Raw genomic sequence first — 20,392 nt, 5'->3', positions numbered from 1 at the left:
ACTCCTCAGTTGTTTTGCCAGTAGGAGCTAAATCTCTTAATGGACACAGTACTTTCACGTCCATCTGAGTACTGCACCCTCCCGTGGTTAGGATTAATTTGTACCAATTGGGTTTCATCTACTAACGGATCATACTTATTGTGTACATGTCATTTAACAAACACTTTGTCAGGTCCTTGCATTATCCAAGTAGGAACGGAAACACCACACATAGAACGTCTAGGAAATTTAAAGAATCTCTCGTGAGGGGCCTCATTAGTTGCCGTGCATAATAATGAACATTGCAAATGTAAAACTTCTGGAAGCATGACTTCCCATTGAGAAACTGGTAAATTTCTGCTATGTAAGGCTAATTTAATGGAATTCCATATTATTATACCTTTTACATTGAGCATTTCCGCAAGGATTGTACACAGTAGAATGAGTAATTGCTATACTCCTCTCATTCAGGAATTGTTTAAGTTCTTTAGATACAAAACATTTAGCATTATCACTACGAAAAACAGCAGGAAATCCAAAAAGATTAAACAAAGCCTTCAAATTACTAATAACAGAATGAGCACTAGTATCAGTACATGGAAAAATAAACGAAAAACGTGAATGTTCATCCACAACAGTTAAGAAATAATGGTTCTTTGACACTGAAGGTAGGGGTTCTTTAAAATCAACACTCAATCTTTCAAAAGCTTGAGTAGATTTAATTACTGATGAAACAGAGGTTTTAGTAAAGCAAAGCTTCACCTCACAACATATTACACAATTGTTAGTTATACGCTTTACATCATCTACAGAGTATGGTAAATTCTTAACTTTAATATAATGAAACCATCATGTGATCCCAGAATGATGCAGCACTGCATGAATACAATACAGTTCATTATCAATCATAGCTGCACAATAAGTACGCGATAAAGTATGAGATGCAACATTAAACTTGCCTTGGCAGTAAATGATATCAAATTTATACTGGGCTAGTTCGATTGACCAACGCATTATCTTTTCGTTTTGGGGTTTACTGCGCTTTTGACAATTAAACATAAAACACTGTTTTGATCAGTTATTAGTGTGAAGTTAAATCCAAGAAGAAAATGAGACCATTTTCTCACAGATTCTACAATTACTGTCACCTCTTTTGAAATATAAGAATAACGATGCTCACTTGGGTTGAGGGTTCTTGAAAAAATGCAACTGGCTTTCCATTTTGGTGTAAAATGCCAGATATAGCTATCTCCAATGCATCTGTTTCTATTGAGAAAGAAAGGCTTTCATCAATCACTATTAAGATAGCATTTGCTAAATCATCTCGTAAAGTTTTTAAACTTGACAAGACTTGTTCACTGAAAGGAAAATATTTAGTATCAACCAATGGCTTTATCTTGACAGAGAATCTTGGAATCCATTTGGAATAATCCGCAAATAGCCCAACAATTCGACTCAATGCTTTGTGGGTACTAGGAATAGGTAGTTCTAGTAAGAGTTTTACCCAGTCAGGGTCAGGATTCAAGTTACCATTTTGAATTTCATAGCCAAGCAATCAAATCAGTGTAGTGCTGTAAATGCATTTGTCATCATTAATAGTTAAATTACAGTCTTTAGTAACTTGAAGAAAATGTTTTAAATTTTGATTATGTTCTTCCTTTGAGCAACTTCCAGCCTGCGAGCTTGGTTAAATATCACTTCTAAAGTTATCGCTGCATCTTGAACATTTTCTAAAAATCTAAAGTGAGTTGAAGATGACATTAATTCTGAGATAAATGCATCACAAACAGCTTCATTTTTGTGAGTCTCACTGTCCACTGCTCTGTACCCACAATCTTTAGCTAGTCATTTCAATTTCTGTAAATAGTCAACTGATTGACCTGGTTCTTGTTTGCATGTCATTAAAAGGTGTCTCGCAAAAATAATGTTCAAGGGTTTCACATACAGTCTCTCTAGAGTTTGAATTACTTCTGCGTAATTTTCACATTCACTTATGAGTTCGTAAACGTTTTTATCTATGTGCGCTATTAAACACCTAAGCTTGCTTTCATCAGTGATAGGCGGTTCAGCAGGAAATGATTATAAAAAATTTATAAAAATTCTGAACCAATATTTCCATTCTTTTGAAGCTTGACTCAAACTTGGATCAGCGATGAACAAATTTGGTTTTATAAATTTGCTGTCCATTCTCTCTCTCTAGCTAATAACAGGAATCGAGACAATCAAAGTCACATGATCAAAACTAAAATCAAGAGAGGAAAAGTGTTTAATGTCAGTTGTCTTCAAGTAATAAATTATGATATTCCCCTCTCTTCCTCTCTGTATGAGTATATTTCTGCATGTGTTGGTGTGCTTGCTTACAGTGTCAAAAAGTACTGTTGCCAAAACAGATTCACTGTTCAGTCAGTTGTGCCAAAATGCCAGCATCCAGAAAGCTGCACCCAATAGTCTCTTTCTGGTAATTTGATATCCTTACAAAGGATGTAGGTTAAAAAAAAATATAACAGTTGAATTGACACAAATGTTTTGCCCATCAGTGTGTGGAAGGTTGTAACAGCCTAGCAACTTGAACTTTACCAAATAACCTTTCATTTTCATTGTGGTTTGGTTTCACATATTTTGTAAGGTTTCTGAAAGAAAGAAAGGTTGAGAAGAGCATGTATAGTATATGTGGATGAGTCGTTGCTGAAATATGTGAACAAGAAGAGAGGAGTGGAGCAATACAACAAATCAATAAATAGGAGTAGTAATTAGTGTAGAGGTGGGAATAGGAGGTAATCAACTGAGTTATGAGTTGTTGGCTGTCTATGCATTCAGGCATGCCTTCTACATCCCTCTCTCTCAGCAGAGTGATCGGAATCTTGTGGGCTTGTGGGTTCTGGTGTCATGTAAAAGCACCCATATCCATGCCACATAAAAGTGGTTGTGTTGGTGCCACATAAAAGTGCCCATGCCACTGTCATGTAAAAACACCCAACGCACTCTGTATATTGGTTGGCATTAGGAAGAGCATCAGCCATAGAAATCAAGCCAAAACAGACAAAAGGAACATGGACAACTTTTCAGCTGGCCAGCTCCTGTTAAACCATCCAACCCATGCCAGCATGGAAAACAAAACGTTAAATGATAATGATGATGAGGTCATGTATAACTGTTAGAGCTCATTGACAATATATGACTATGTAAACATTTCTTTTTTTAACAATGATAACAATAACAACAAAAATAATTGGTTCAACAACAACAAAATTCCCATTTATTAAATTTTTCACCACAGTTCAGCATGTATGTATATGTATGTGTGTGTGCGTGTATATATATATATATATATATATATATATATATATATATATATATATATGTATGTATGTATGTACACATTATATATATATATATATATATATATATATAAAGTGGAAACTTATTAAAAAAATGTTAGTAAAATTCATATATTACTCTACATAATCTCAATGAACAGATTCAGCAAAAAGTAACAATGTACTCACTCTCCCTCTCACACACAAAATCTCAGGCTCTTAACTTGTTACTTTTGTTATTTACCATATATATATATATATATATATATATATATATATATACACACACACACAAAGATACACACATATTTTTTTCTTTTCTAGTGGATCAGATTCACAAAATGAGTGAAAAAGGACTCAATCCATGTTGAAGAGAGTATAATTACTTATTTATACAAAGACAATACTTGATGCTCCTTCAGTCACAGTTTCTAGGAAGGCAAAAATACAAATTAGTGTCATCTTTGTCTGAAGGAAACGAAGGAGCAAATTACCAGCTTTGTATACACACAAACACACATACACATACAAAAACACACACACACAAATATATTTGTACAGTACAATTTAAACCTTAAATTGTATGATAAATAACCAGTATTTAGAACTTCATGTGTATTCCCAATTGTGTAACTGTAATTGCAATTCTTTGCTTTGAAATTTAGGTTTGAGTGCTACACAGAGCATATGCAGAAGACAAAATGAAACATGATAAATGAATATACATACATACAAACATATATATATATATATATATATATATATATATGTATATGTAAAACTAAATAACTTATAAACAATCTCTCATTTTGTAAGTGTGTATGTATATATATATATATATATATATATATATATATATATATATACATATATATATATATATATATATATATACACACACATATAAATAGATATTGTATGTACATACAGGGTGTCCCAAAAGTCACTATACACTTTCTTTTTTCTATTTCATTTCAGGTATCATTTGAAGAGATGTGAGGCTATCAGCATTTGACACCTTAGTGTTTGTAAGTGTATCATTCCATTGCGGAAGATTATGATGCTTGTGGTGTGGAAATGTGTGAATCACTCCTTCACCATTACCAAAATGACTCTCAGTTCTTGGAAAACTTTTGGTTCAGTAATGAGTCTATCTTTCATCTCTCTGGTCAGGTAAACCGACACTATTGTCGAATTTGGGGAAAATCAAAAACAGCAGAAATTCTCGAACATGAACAAGGCTCTCTGAAGCTGGTGGTATGGTGTACCATGGGCAAGGGAATGATGCACTTACAAAAACTGAAAAGCCTAAGGTGTCAAATGCTGGTAGCCTCAAGTCTCTCAGAATGATACCTGAAATGAAATAGAGAAAAGAAAGTATATAGTGATTTTTGGGACACTCTGTATATAGAGTTTGCCTCATATTTTCCAGTTCATTATTAACTCATATAAAACAACAGGTAGCATAGGACATGAGAGACACTTGATTCCAATTCAGCAGTAACTTTTTTTTTTTTTTTTTTTTGATATCTTGGAGACAAAGTCTCACACACCCACACATACACACAATTATATTACTTTAACAATGACAATTATTTCTAACATAACCACTGAGTTACATATTTTGGTTGGTAGCTGATTTAACTGACAAGTAGCTAGTTGCTACTTTTATCATCCCCAGACGGATGACACACACACAGCACAATAACATCAAATTGTTTGTTATTTAACTTAGAATATAAATGGATGTAACCAAATATTGTGAATAATCTAGAGTGGCTCACTTCCAGTCTTCTTCAGTAATGGAAGTGATAAAATCTCAAACACATTGCGTAGAAAGAACAGGTGAATGCAGCATCTGGTACTTATCAAAGTGCATTAGCAACATAAATGAAGTGGAATGGCTATTGCACTTGCAGGGAGCTTACCTCTCAACCCAATGATAATGTTTACCTTGATGATTCTAACAATGTTTTGGTTTCGTTGTTTGTTTAGCAGGAGGTATTTTATTTGGAAATTTTTAAGCACAAGTATAATTATATAACTGATAATTACTTTATTATTTCCAGAGAAAGAGAGATGAAAGAAAAATACTAATGTTAGTAAGATTTGAGGGCAATAACGATAAAAAAAAATAGAGGAGTAAAACATGTAAAACTCTCACTCTGATATGCGATACTGTCTCTTCTCAATATTTATAAGGATTACTTTTGGCAAGGCACAATGCCAATTAATCAAGGGAGCAAAGTCAAACATATTTCAACAAGAGTGTCTATCTATGGTACAAATTTAATCAAAGTTAATTTCTGTGGGATTCAGTCAACTTAAACTGAGGGATGTGAAATAAAATAGCATCAATCTACGACTTAATCATGTCCATCTTATGTCTTCCTAAACACCTGAAACTATGGTAACAAAAAAAGTGCATGAGCAAAAGAGTCCCCAACATTATTGTGGTCTGCTTCAAACAACCATCCATCTGAAGGAAGAAGGACATAGGGGACATGGTGGCCTTTTAAAAGCTGAAGACTGTAGTTGTATCTGAATGCCTTTGATAAGCTGAATATAGATGCCAATCTTGAGTTGAAAACAACAATAACAATGAGAATAATAATTCCTGAAATATATTGACAAAGAAGTAAACACAGATACATATATAAATACACACACACATATATATATAACTACAAACATACACGCACATATATAGCAGAGCTGTGGATGTGTTATGAGAACTTTGCTTCTCAACCACATGGTTTTGGGCTCAGTCCCACTTTGTGACACTCTGGACAAGTAACTTCTACTACAGCCCAGAGTTGATCAAAGCCGTGTGACTGAATTTGATAGACGGAAACTGAAAGAAGCCTGTCATATGCACGCATGTGTCTGCATGTATGTTTGTGTTCTTATCTCTTGACACTGTAACTGTTGCATTCACTTGCAATATTCTGTGAAAACATGCCTGGCCATGGAGAAATATTACTTTACTTAGAAACATACAGGGATTACAAAATCTTCCTCAAAAAATTGCCGTTCGATCCATGCAAGCATGGAAAAGTGGATGCTGAAATCATGATGACGATGATGGTGATGTGTTATTTATAAATAATGACATAATCCTTTACTTCTTTTTCAAGTAATCAAACTGTTTCTTCGCATGTCTCCAAAGGTGCAAGGCTATACATATAAATATACAAATACATACATATAATACACATACATACACATACACATATAAACATATACACAAACACACACTTATATAAATACATGCAGATATGTTTATGCATATATATATATACCTATGTTCATACATACATAGTGTATATATATATATATATATATATATATATATATATATGTGTGTGTGTGTATCTATATATGTATATATCTATGTGTGTGTGTGTGTGTGTGAGAAATATTTCATTGCTACCTTCATAAAGAAAATGCATTTTAACAACATGGTCATCCCCATTTACAGACAAGGGAATGACAAATATGTTCATATGCACAGTTGACATCATTCCATGAGAGGCAACTCTTCCTGCCCTCCTGAAAAATGTTATAATTTTCCATTACATTTTTGCTCCAGAATTTTACCATCACCAAGTCAACCAGGATTATATATATATATATATATGTGTGTGTGTGTGTTGTTGTTGTACTTGGGGATGGTCATATTGCCAGTTTAGCCAATAAAAACACACGCTCTGTATATTTGGTGTTAATTTGCCTCAGTTTTATATTACATTACGTTACATTAATCCTATTTCGGCCAGAGTTCTTTCGTCACACTTCTGTGACCTCATCAGTGGTCTTTTGCTTTCTCCTTTCTTATGTGTGTCCCACCTTGCTAACTAACAGCCATTTTGTATTTTGTATTCCTATTGTATGTGTCTATGCATGCGTATCTCTCAATTTGTGTCTATGTTTTGTAAGTGCATGTGTGTGTATGGCCGAAATAGGATTAATGTAACGTAATGTAATATAAAACTGAGGCAAATTAACACCAAATATACAGTGCATGTGTTTTTATTGGCTAAACTGGCAATATGACCGTTCCCAAGTACATCAACATCTGTTTCAACACACGATTTCACATAAAAAATCTTGCAAAAACAAATATATATATATATATATATATACTTCCAACAAGAAAGAGGCTATATGCTACTAGCCATTATGTCTGAAAAATCATCAGTATTGCCAAGAGTATTAGTCAGTGAGAAACCATCATTAACAATCTGACTAGTTATATACCATAACCAGTAAAATACTGGTTATGGCGTACACATACACACTCACACACACATATATTTATTATATATACATATATTCAAACGCATTCACATATACATTATAAATATATCTTTACATGTATATATTTATATAGATAAGATGGTAGCCATCTCCATGATGATAAAATTCTATCAAAATCTTTTCAATCAAATTATGTTAGTAATACCAGTTACCTGTCTCTGAGGATTTGACATTAATCTTGATTATGTCATTTGCATTATGTTACCAATAATCATATTTTGTCAATCAAATGTAAGATGGTATAACTAAACATCTTATAAACAATTTATCATGTTTTGTTTTCTATATCGATATAAATTCCTCATATATATATATATATGTAGATATATATACTTGCACACATATAAACACACCTATATATATATACAAATATATACACACACAAAGATATATATATTATATTATACTATATTTTATAAATATATATATATATACATACATATATATATTTCTATATATATATATATATATATATATACACACACACACACACACACAGACGAACAGATATTTACATATACATATATATATATATAGATAGATATGTACACACACAAATATTCAGATATGAATGTGTGTGTGTGTGTGTATGTGTATGCATAGCTTTACATCTGGTTTGTTTTCTTCTTCCTTTAATTTATACCCACTGACTTGGAAGCCTACTATGGATCCCTAGCTCCAGCCTCTATTGTAAACTTGGATCCTAACAGATTACCAATTAGAAACAAACGAAGGCAGGACAAACTTTTCAAATCATTAAAGTAAGGAAAAGTAAAAGACATTATTTACTTTTACTTTTCCTTACTTTGATTCACCTTTACATTAATTAATATATATATATATATATATATATATATGAATATGATGGTTTTTTATTGAAACTTATGTTTTCTCTCTTTTTGGATCCTTCAAAAAGTTTGAATTGTTCTTTTTGAACCTATTTTGTCTCATATATATATATGCACACACACACATCTGCTTCTCTCTCTCCTCTCTCTTTAAATTATATATATATATATATATACCTTTACAAATACATAACCCATGTGCATATATATATATCAGGTCATCCCATAAGTTCTGTCTGAATTCTGAATAAAGGAAACAAGTGATCAAGTGTTATGTTTAATTGAAATTCAATCATCAATGTACTTTCCCTGATTATCGATGACTTCCTTTCATCTATTTTCAAGCTTTATAATCCCATCAATGTAAAACTCTTTTGGCTTCAAAGCGAAGAACTCTGAAATGTCAGTTTCAACTTCCTCCTGGCTTGCGAAAGTTATGTCCCCTAAATTATTCTGTAAACTACGAAACAAATGATAGTCTGAAGGAACAAGGTCGGAAGAATAAGGTGGATGAAGGATTTTTTCCCAACCAAGCTCTTTGATCTTCTGTGATGTGATCTTTGTAGTGTGGGGTCGCGCATTGTCCTGATGAAACATCACTCCTTTCCAATTCACTAAAGTGTGTCTTTTTTTCTTCAAAGCTTGGTTCAAATGCTCTAATTGCTGAGAGAAGACTTAAGCATTGATTGTTGCATTAGGTGGTAACAATTCAAAGTGAATTATTCCTTTGCAATCCCACCAGATAGAGAGAAGAACCTTTTTCCCATGAAGTTCCTTTCTTGGTTGTGGTTGAGCCTTTTCCCTTTTTACCAAGCCACTGTTTACGACATTTAACATTTCGATAGAAGATCCATTTTTTGTCACCAGTCACAAGTATATCCAAAAAGGGTGAAATAAGTTTGCGAGAATAGAGAGAAGAGCAGATGTCAACTCAGGATTTGCAGTTGATTTCGGACAATTCATGAGGCACCCATTTTCCAAGTTTAGGAACCTTTCCAAGTTGTTGAAGATGATGATGAACAGTTGTATCGTTTGATGTAAGCTTTATTGCCAATTCTTCAACTGATAATGCAGGATTTTCTTCAAGTAATTTATCATCAAACTCAACTGGACGTCCTGTTCGATCTTCATCTTCACGGCTGAAATCTCCACTTCAGAATTTTGCAAACCATCTTCTGCAAGTTCTTTCATTCAAGCATTCTTTCCCATAAACTGACTGTATGTTTCAAGTTACTTCGGCTGCAGAGTTTCCTTGTTTTGTACTCATAAAACATTATGTACCTTAAATGCTCTTTGGATACTTCCATGTTAGAAAGGGTTTTAATCAAAGAAATTTTAATTCTATTATTCTGTAAAATAATATTTAATTAGTTTAAATGAACACAAATGCATAAAAATAATTTTTAATTCATTAGACATTGTAAAATACTACTAAATTTCATTCAATTTTAAAAAAGGTAAAATCGGACAGAACTTATGGGATGACCTTATATATATATATATATATATATATATATACAAACTGAAAACATTACAGTTACTCTGTGTTAGATTTCTGTGTACAACACATTTCAAATGTGAAACATCTAATTAGAATGAAATCATAATCTCAATCAACAAAACATAAATGTGTGTGTGTGTGTGTGCGTAATTTAAATAACAGTTCAGTGCCATGCAAATATCTCTCCAGTTTTGAAAATGAATGTGTTTTTTTTATTTTTTCTCATAATTGCAGCATTTTCGCCAAAATAACTTCGGCTTACTAACAACGTATCACATTTAGTTAGAATATATTGGTCCATAATGACCTTCATTACATTATCACACACATTTTTCTTCCCATAATATGGCTTATCCACATGGATTATTTCACCAGAATTGTACACAAATTGGGAAACAAATTTTTCTGAAGCTATTGCCCGCACCTCCTCTGAGTCTGTTGTCACAAATATTTTGTACTTGCTGGTGTTGTTGTATCTACTCAAGAAGTTCCAGACAATCTGTAAGTCTGACATTGTATTCCTTGGCTCATCACCTGGCATGCTAGGGTTACGTCCAATTCGAATCTGAGCACACACTAGCTGTATATATGGTCTGGGGATGTTAACTGTAAAGAATTTTTGTAGATGCATTTGAAGGACATTGTTGAAGCGAAACAATAAATTCATCACTTTAGCAAAAACACTTTCACTCGACATTTGCAATGTCCAAAGTAGCTGTTCTTTGTAACGAACATTCATTTTCAAGGCAGTAGAATAGTCATAGTTTGTCGTCACATAGAGGACATCTTCAGGGTAAAGTGTTTCTAAGTCTGCCCATTGTAGAAGGGGAATGTATTCTTTGTTGCCAATCAAATAGAGGTAACGACTTTCTAAGCTATGCAGCTCATTTGCATCCACCTCCCAGTTCACTTTGTTTGGTCGAAGAAAGGCAGAAATCTCACAAGGTTTTGAAATCATGATGCCAAAACGACGACCCATGGCAAGCGCCATTAAATATACAGACACTATGCCTAGCTGCCGATCTCCCCATCCCCCACAGGTTTTCTCGCCAACACAATAATAAATAATGTATTTTGTTCGGTAATTATTTAGATGTACCAATTCCTGTTTATTCATGCTTAAATTTTCATTAACTTCATCAGTGGGAAGTTCCTCAAAATGGTCCATGGAACTTTGTTTGAGCTGATTTGACGTTGTCACTGTACATTGCTTATCAACAATGAATTGGTGCCATGTACACAGTAGAAAGAGGAAGCTGACCACAGCAATGACACGGAAGTCTGGCATCTAAAAATAATTAAAAGAAGAAAACAGAAATAAGCAAGTTTTATGTGACAATTTGGTGATATAATATAGCAAAAAAAAAGTGTAGTTTTTATAGAATTGTCTGGAAGATATTTTGTTATTTTTATTATCATAGTATATTGCATTTTACCAATAATCTATTTAAATTAGTTGCTTGAGAACATTACATTTTACCAATAACCCATGTAAATTAGTTGCTTGAGAACAATCAGATTGTACAGTCATCTAAACTTTCTACAGAAATATATTTTAAGAATACATTTTTATGGAAACTTTCGAGAGAATTTTGTTTATCAGAAATACACACTCACATATATATACATGTGTGTGTGAGTATATATATATATATATATATATATATACAGGCACGGTCCCAGGAATTTTTTGCAAGGAGGGCACAAGGTCAGAAGAGAATACAATTCCAGGAGAAAAGGGAGTAATAACATTATTTAGATGGGCACACTTCTTTTCTTGAAGAGAGCACATGCACCTCAGCTGCCCCCCACCCTCGGTCCGCCCTTGATATCTATATACAATCATCTCTCTTCTCATTGTTATAAAGCTTCTCACTCTATCCCTTCCCCTTCACACACAATCCACTGTTTGTATCTTCTCCTACACCCATCTTGTATTTTGAGACTCTCTAGCATCCCACCACCACTTCTTCTTTCAAGTTATTTCCACCCACCCTTATATAACACAGGCAAGCCTTGTATCTCAATTGCAAGACACCTGTGCTTATTATTCCATCACACTCTAGCTTCCCAACACATGGCATAAAACCATCACTACTCTTCCCCTTCTCAAATACTAACGCACACCCCACCATTTAGTCAAGGAGGTTTTTTTCTTTTTCTTTCCTCCACTTTTTCCTTCTTCCTGTCCTTCCCTTTCGTTGCCTTGCAAGCTACTTGGCAACCTCACTTGTGCCAATGGCACCAAAAAATAACGTTATTTAGAAGGGTGCATGCACTTCTTTTCTTGAGTGGAGGCATGTGACTCTCAGGTCCACCCTGAACCTGCCTGAAACCACTTCTTTGATACAAACTTTCTGATTTAAAGTGAACTAAATTAAAACCTTCCATTAAAATTCCATATTAATTTATATTCCAAACACTAGCTTAATAAGGACAAAGTTATTTCATTAGATTTTTTTCGTTATTTTCAAAACTGAAACATAGGCTGTATGCTTCAATAGAAACATGGGAACAAGATGGTTAACAGATTTTTAGATCCAGTGAAATATTTCCATGCATGACTGCATGTATCCATACGTATGCATCTGTGTGTGAATGACTATATACATTAACACTGGCCAATAATGCATAAATACACACACACACACACACAAGGAGGAGACATACAAATGTGTAAACATAGGGACAAAATGTTTTTGCTCATGTACAGTATTAATAAAAGAATGGTAAAAAAAAAAAATGAAAAAAGAAGACAAGGTTATAAACATACATGAAAGTCATGTGACAAGTGCAAATAATGATTCTGTTGTCAGGAATAAATCCAACTTCATCCCACAAAGAGGAAAGGATGAACATTATATTTGGCTATGTATAAACACAGGAATGGCTTTATGGTTAAAAAGCTAGCTTTGCAACCATGTGGTTTCAGGTTTAGTCCCACTGCATGGCACCTAGGGTACATGTCTTCTAAAATAATAAGGGCTAGCCAATGCTTTGTGAGTGTATTTGGTAGACGAAAACTATATGGAAGCCCATAGTATATAAATACACAGATGTGTCTGTGTTTGTCTCCAACTCTGCTTAACAACTGGTGCTAGTTTGTTTACATTCATGTAATTTGGCAATCTGGCAAAATAGACTGATAGAATAAGAACCAGACTTAAAAAAATAAATAGTAGGATCAATTTGCTGGACTAAAAACCATTCAAGGTGGGGATCTTTTTTAAAACGGGGGCCACATTTTTCATTAACGAAACACTTTGAAATTTGGAACACTGGTAGAATGTGTCATATAAAACATCTTTTTCTCTTAGTCTTTAAAAAAAAAGAAATCCATAAGTTATTCCATGTTAAAGTTGTCGTATTTCTGTAATTTCAACCAATCACTGACGTCCATTCAGCCGATATACATTAAGTGCCGACTACATAAACAAACAATTCTGAAACAATTAACCCTAACCCTAACCCTAACTGTGTAGATGTCAAAAAATGACAATTCAGTTATTTTGAAAGAAACTGATAAGGAATGATAGGTGGGATTGTTATTATGGATAATGACTTCCACTACAAAGACATGTAGCTAATGGAAATTACTACAAGGAAGAATCAATAAACCTAAACAGAATAATTATAAACAGAATTAAATCACTAATCAATCAAAACTTGGGATGTTTCATTAATAAAGAAATTGATTACTTATATAATTATAAGACAAATAATTATATATATATATAATTTTATACAAGAAAACTATACATATATAAACAAAAATTCATAAAAGCTTTATAAATACACATAGTAAAAGATGAACAAAAATAATCATTAGATAGAAATAATGAAACCAGCTTATCTTAAAACCAGACAAATAGTGGCAGGACCAAACCCCCAAAACAAAACCTGAAAAAAATTGATCACTGGAAGAAAAACAGTCACAAAACAATTTGTAAACATGTAATTATTAAAGTGGAAAATAATTATCAGTGTTTGCCATCTGTCATCTTTGAGCAGGGCTAGACTCAATTGAGACAGTTATGTGAGGTTGCTGGAGACTGTGGCCAAACCATGGCTAGAGACAGTTGCTCTGAGAAAGCTGTAAGTGTGGAAGCAAAATTCAGCTCCTTGACATACTCCTGGAAAGAGTCAGAAGAAGTTGTCAGAGAATTTCTACAACTCTACCAGTCCAAATTTCTGGTCTCCTAATTACCCTGATTGTAATCCCATGGATTACTATGTGTGGGGTGTGGTTGAGAAAGATTCCAACTACTCTGCCTGCAACACCAAGCCTCAGCTGGTGGCCATGATCAAGGTGTTTGAAAATCTTTCCAGGGACACAATGAGAAACACATGTGTCAAGCTGGAGCTTTCTTGAGGTTGTGGTGGAAGCTGAGGGTGGCTACTTTGAGTAAACAGCTATCTCCCAGCCATAATCTAGTTGACATTTTTAGTTTTAAAATGATAAGATGTTTTCATTACCTTTTATACAAACTATTAAATTGACCTCAAACCACCTATACATATACAATGTATATATCATCATCATTTAATGCCCACTCGCATGGGTTAGATGGAATTTAATGAAGCAAAGTTTTCTACAGTCAGGTGCTTTTCCTGTTACCAACCCTCACCTGTTTCAAAACAGGAAATGAAAAACTTTGCTTGCATGATGATAATGCTCATTTATAACCATAACGTGATGTCAAGACATGGATAAACACACAGACGTTCACACACATTTGTTTTACTGGTTCAAACAGACTATATGGTACCTTAGACAAATGTCTTTTACTATAGCCTTGTGAAATGACTTGGTTGGTGGAAACTGAAAGAAGCTCAGAATATATGTATACATTTTGTTTGTTGGCACTCCGTCGGTTACGACGACGAGTGTTCCAGTTGATCAGCACTCCACAGACACGTGTACCCCTATCGTAGTTCTCGGAGAGATTCAGCGTGTGACAAGACTGGCCCTTTTGAAATACAGGTACAACAGAAACAGGAAGAAAGAGTGAGAGAAAGTTGTGGTGGACGAGTACACCAAGGTTCACCACCACTCCCTGTCGGAGCTTCGTGGAGCTTTAGGTGTTTTCGCTCAATAAACACTCACAACGCCCGGTCTGGGAATTGAAACCGCGAGTCCGCTGCCCTAACCACGTGTATACATATATGTACATGTAAATATGTTTTGAGTATATGTATGTTTGTGTCTCCAGGTTTTGATATAGCATGATTTTTATTAACGTGTTTCACTGTCATACAAGCTGTCATTCATTTTCAATGTTCTTTGAGAGTAGATCTGCCGATGGAGGAATACATACCTTATTTGGAAACATTTATGGGTTGGCGACAGAGAGAGCATCTGCCTCAATAAACTGACTTATGCAAACATGTTCGAAACCAGCTACCTCATTCTAAAATGAATGCTAATAAATAAAAATGGTCAGACTGGCATAGAAAGTTACGCACGTGGCAAAATTACCAAAAAAAGACCCTTATGTGAGTCGGAGGAAAACGATATTACAATCATTCGGCGCGTCTAAATAATTACGAATCACTAACCAATATGACTTTCTATGAAGTCTCGTGTGAAATGAGAAAGTTTGAGAAAAAAGAGAAAGCTCATTTCACTCCACGAAACCGAGTGGGGCATGAACCATAACTCTCTAAGTTACTCAGCCACAATTACTTCCCTTGATATAAGAAACCGTAGTTACAAGTTGATTATTTTTCAAAAAATGGTTTCCAAATATATATTTCTTTATTGCCCACAAGGGGCTAAACATAGAGGGGACACACAAGGGATTAAGTCGATTACATCGACCCCAGTGCGTAACTGGTACTTATTTAATCGACCCCGAAAGGATAAAAGGCAAAGTCGACCTCGGCGGAATTTGAACTCAGAACGTAATGGCAGACGAAATAGCGCTAAGCATTTAACCTGGCGTGCTAACGTTTCTGCCAGCTCGCCGCATTTTTTTTCTTTCTTTTTTTTTTTTTTTTTTATCAAAATGGTTTCAAAATATAATGACCTTAAAATATTCAGACAGTGCACATAAACTCATAGTCAGTGTGGAAGCAGTGACAGTGTTTGAATGATGGTAGTATCCTAGCTCATCATACTCATACACTGGAATGGGTTGGATGATTTGACAGGAGCTGGCAAACTAGGGAACTGCACTAGACTTTGTTGCCTGCTTGGCATGGTTTTTACGGCTAGATACCCTTTCCAACGCCAACCATTTTACAGAGTGTACTGAATGCTTTTTTTTATACGGCACCAGCATCAGTAGGATCACAAAATTACTGGCAAGACAAAGACTTCTCAGCTGAGACAGAGTGGTAGTGAGGGAGGTGGCTTTGTGCTAGTTCAGAGTTTAAAGTACAATAAAGGGATAGAGACAGGTGTCTTACTATAGTGAAGATACACAGCTACCAAAGTAGGAAAAGAAAGGAGGAGAAGGAAGGATAGAATTAGAAAGAAAGAAAGAGAGAGAGATGGTGTTGGCGATGAATTTGGACTACCTACAATGTACAGTGTGGGTGAATATAAGCTCAAGGTCATAGCAGGATGATAAAAGGAAAGTGGAGAGAGAGAAGACAGGAAGAAAATAAGACATTAGAAAGAATAAGGGAAGTATTTAGAGGGAAAAGGAAATAAAGAAAGAAGAAATGAAAAAAAACAACAAGAAAGAGCAGAAATCAAGAGAAGATCTACAGTGAGGTGGATCAAAGATAGTTTGTGGTCTGGTAGCTGGGTTTTTACAGTTGGATATCACTACAAATTTATATTAATGAAATACTTTCCCATAGAGTAAATATTTTAACAGATACATAAATTTTTTTCAAAGATGTGTGCATATGTGTTTCTTTTATGTTTTACTTTTTTCAATCATTGGATCATGACCATGCTGGGGCGCCACCTTCAAAGGTTTCAGTCAAATGAGTTAACCTTTGTAATATTTTTAAAGTTTGGTACTTATTCAATCAGTCGCTTTTGCCCAACCACTAAGTTATGATGATGTAAACAAACTAACACTGATTGTCAAGTAATGAAAAAGTCAAACACTTACACACATGCTTGCACACATGTGCGCATGCACATACACACACACATGCCTTTGTAGTTAAGAATCTCACTTTGCAACCACATGGGTCTGTTGTTCAATCCCATTGCACAGCACCTTGCAAGTGTCCCTTCTCCTATAGATCCAGGCCAACCAATACCTTATGAGTGAATTTGGTCTACTGGAAACTATGTGGAAGCCCATCATGTATGTGTGTGTGTGTGTGCAAGTGTATATCATCATTTTAACATCCACTTCTCCATTCTTGCATGAGTAAGACAGAATTTGTTGAGTCAGATATTCTATGGTTAGATGCCCTTCCTGTCACCAACTCTCACCTCTTTCCAAGTAAGGTTAGTTTCCCCATGACCAAACATGTCTCCATGGAAGATTGGAAATGAACGACACCGTTTACATGATGGTGATACACATTTACAACTATCACACACTGTCAAAGTAAGGAGACAGTAACACACACACACACACACACACACAAAAAAAACACACACACACACACACAAAACACGTACACACAACACATATGCAACACGTATACATGTACGTCTTTTACTTGTTTCAATCATTAGACTGCAGCCATGCTGAGCACTACCTTGAAGAATTTTTAGTTGAATAAATCAACTCCAGGACTTAACTTTTAAAGCTTGGTTGTAAGGCTTGACAACAAGTGTTGGTGTGTTTATGTCCCACCAGTTGACAAGCAGTAGTAGGAGACAAACATAGACACACACATGCACACACACACACAATGCACTTCTTTCAGTTTTTGTCAACCAAATCTACTCACAAGGCTTTCGTTGGCTTGAGGCTATAGTAGAAGATACTTACCCAGTGTACCATGAAGTGGGACTGAACCCAGAACCATGTGGTTGCAAAGCAAGCTTCTTACCACTCAGTCACATCTGTTCCTACATGTATATATACAATGGACTTCTCTCAGTTTTTGCCTACCAAATCCACTCACAAGGCTTTAGTTGGCTTGGGGCTTGTAATATTAGTGGGTATGAACAACAGAATAGAAATAAGACAAGAGGAAAAGGTGTGTATGAGAGAACTGAACTGTAATGTGTAAGATAGAAGACCACACGAATATGGGTATGAGATGCATTGGAGGATGGCAGTTGTATAAAGAAGTGCTGGTCATTTAATATAGATGGAGTTTGGTCTGGGTGTTGAGCTTATGATTTTTTTGGTTGTAGATTCAGTCTGGGCAGCAAGTTGTGTCCTTGAGCAAGGCACTCATATCTCACTGAATCAGTGTCCTCAACCAAAAAAATCCAGTACCAGTGACAGCTGGAACTTGACCCCATGATGAACCTCGTGTCCTATTCAGGTGGAATCTTATATTCTTGGTTGCTTAAATGCTATGGAAACTGTGATGAGCTCCAACCTAATGGGCCTCTGGGTTGCACCAGACTTTAATATATAGGTATCTATATATTTTACTTGCTTCAGTCATTGGACTGCTTTGAAGGGTTTAGTCAAAGAAATTGCCCCCAGTACTGATTATTAATATCTGGTACTTATTGTAACAGTCTCTTTTGATGAATTGCTCAGCTATGGGGATGTAAACAAACAGATACCAGCTGTCAAGCAGCAGGTGGGGTGACAAACACACACACACATATATACATAGGGGCTAATGCATCATCATCATCATCATCGTCGTTTAACGTCCGCTTTCCATGCTAGCATGGGTTGGACGATTTGACTGAGGACTGGTGAAACCAGATGGCTACACCAGGCTCCAATCTGATTTGGCAGAGTTTCTACAGCTGGATGCCCTTCCTAACGCCAACCACTTTGAGAGTATAGTGGGTGCTTTTACATGCCACCAGTACGAAGGCCAGTCAAGGGGTACTGGCAACAGCCACGCTCAAAATGGTGTATTTTACATGCCACCTGCACAGGAGCCAGTTCGGCAGCACTGGCAACGATCTCGCTCGAATGTCTTTACAAGTCCCAGAAAGGCGATGCTGGGCACAGGTGCTATTGACAGTTTCACTTTCGCTTGCCCCAATAAGTCTTCGCAAGCCGAGTTTCGTTTCCAATGAAGGAATGTCCGTATAAGTGGGCTGCCTGAGACCTTTGATTTCGATCTCACTTGGCTTGCCGGGTCTTCTCATGCACAGCATATTTCTAAAGGTCTCGGTCAGAAGTCATCGCCTCGGTGAGGCCCAATGTTCGAAGGTCATGCCTCACCACCTCATCCCAGGTCTTCCTGGGCCTACCTCTTCCACAGGTTCCCTCAACCGCTAGGATGTGGCAATTTTTCACACAGCTATCCTCATCCATTCTCAGTACATGACCATACCAGCACAATCATCTTTCTTGCACACCACAACTCATGCTTCATAAGTTCAACTTTTCTCTCAAGGTATTAACACTCTGTCTAGTATGCACACTTACATTACACATCCATTGGAGCATACTGGCTTCATTTCTTGCAAGCTTATGCATGTCCTCAGCAGTCACGGCCCATGTTTCACTGCCATGAAGCATGGCTGTTCGTACACATGCGTCATACAGTCTGCCTTTTACTCTGAGTGAGAGTCCCTTTGTCGCCAGCAGATGTAACAGCTCTCTGAACTTTGCCCAGGCTATTCTTATTCTAGCAGCTACGCTTTCAGCGCACCCACCCCCACTACTAATTTGGTCACCAAGATAGCGGAAGCTATCAACCACTTCTAGTTTTTCTCCCTGGAATGTGGCAGAAGTTGTTTTCTGCACATTCACAGTGTTTATAGCTACTGAACATGATCGAACGCCACGCATCCTTTTCCAAGTAAGTTTTATCTTAATTATTACAATGTGCACTCTTCTACTATCTCTTCTCTGTCCATTTCTCTCCCTCTTGTTCTTCATCCTTTCTGTTTTTCTCTCCCACCCTTTCCCTATCCTTCTCTCCCTTTCACCGTTCCCTCTCTATCTCTCACTCTTCCTCCTTGACTTTCGCGTCACTAACACATGACAAAAGGGGATCTCTCTTTCTGTCCACTGCCTTCCTAAAGAAAAGACGTGTTTTTTCTGTCTCTTCTCTCAGTGCATGTCTACCTAGTATTTATAATAAATTTTCTATCATCTTGGCTCAACAGCCCTCACCATTTTTTTTTACTGTCTTGTTCTCACTGTCCTGTTCTTGTTAACACTTTCATCCTCCGCAAAAAATTCCAAATTTTATTTAATTTGCTTTGCGGGAAGGACTGTTCCAATGAAGTCGCGTATTGTCCTTGCCTTCAAAAACAGAGTAGATGGAACAGGGACAACTGACGAAGGGGTATACTCTTTATGTTGCATGTCTCGTTTCTCTGTTTGTTTTTTTTTCATTGTTCGAAAAATGTTCGT

The 20,392-nt window shown here is 35.7% G+C and overlaps 2 protein-coding genes across 10 annotated transcripts in view; both read right to left on the bottom strand.

Moving 5' to 3' along the window:
* Positions 1–354: 354 nt before the first annotated feature.
* Positions 355–993, bottom strand: LOC149133692 (uncharacterized). The gene is made up of 2 exons (XM_089358224.1): positions 867–993; positions 355–785 (listed from the first exon to the last, which is right to left on the bottom strand). Exons 1-2 carry the CDS (start codon positions 991–993, stop codon positions 355–357), a joined length of 558 nt encoding a protein of 185 aa, XP_089214350.1.
* LOC106874115 (uncharacterized) overlaps positions 649–20,392 on the bottom strand; it is a 164,398-nt gene continuing 144,654 nt past the window's right edge. For 8 of the 9 annotated variants that reach the window (XM_052971164.2, XM_052971161.2, XM_089358589.1 and 5 more), the window contains one exon: positions 649–11,253. In XM_052971164.2, the coding sequence (XP_052827124.1) occupies positions 10,129–11,253 (1,125 nt within the window). In that variant the 3' untranslated portion in view covers positions 649–10,128. Of the gene's footprint in view, positions 11,254–15,283; positions 15,575–20,392 lie in introns of those variants that run through there. The other variant, XM_014921727.3, reaches the window with a different exon arrangement.

This window comes from Octopus bimaculoides, chromosome 10 (genome assembly GCF_046866305.1).
Source record: "Octopus bimaculoides isolate indiv1 chromosome 10, ASM4686630v1, whole genome shotgun sequence".
NCBI classification, from domain to species: domain Eukaryota; kingdom Metazoa; phylum Mollusca; class Cephalopoda; order Octopoda; family Octopodidae; genus Octopus; species Octopus bimaculoides.
The sequence above is the reverse complement of the archived record's forward strand: the minus strand, read 5'-3'. Positions and strand labels throughout refer to the sequence as shown.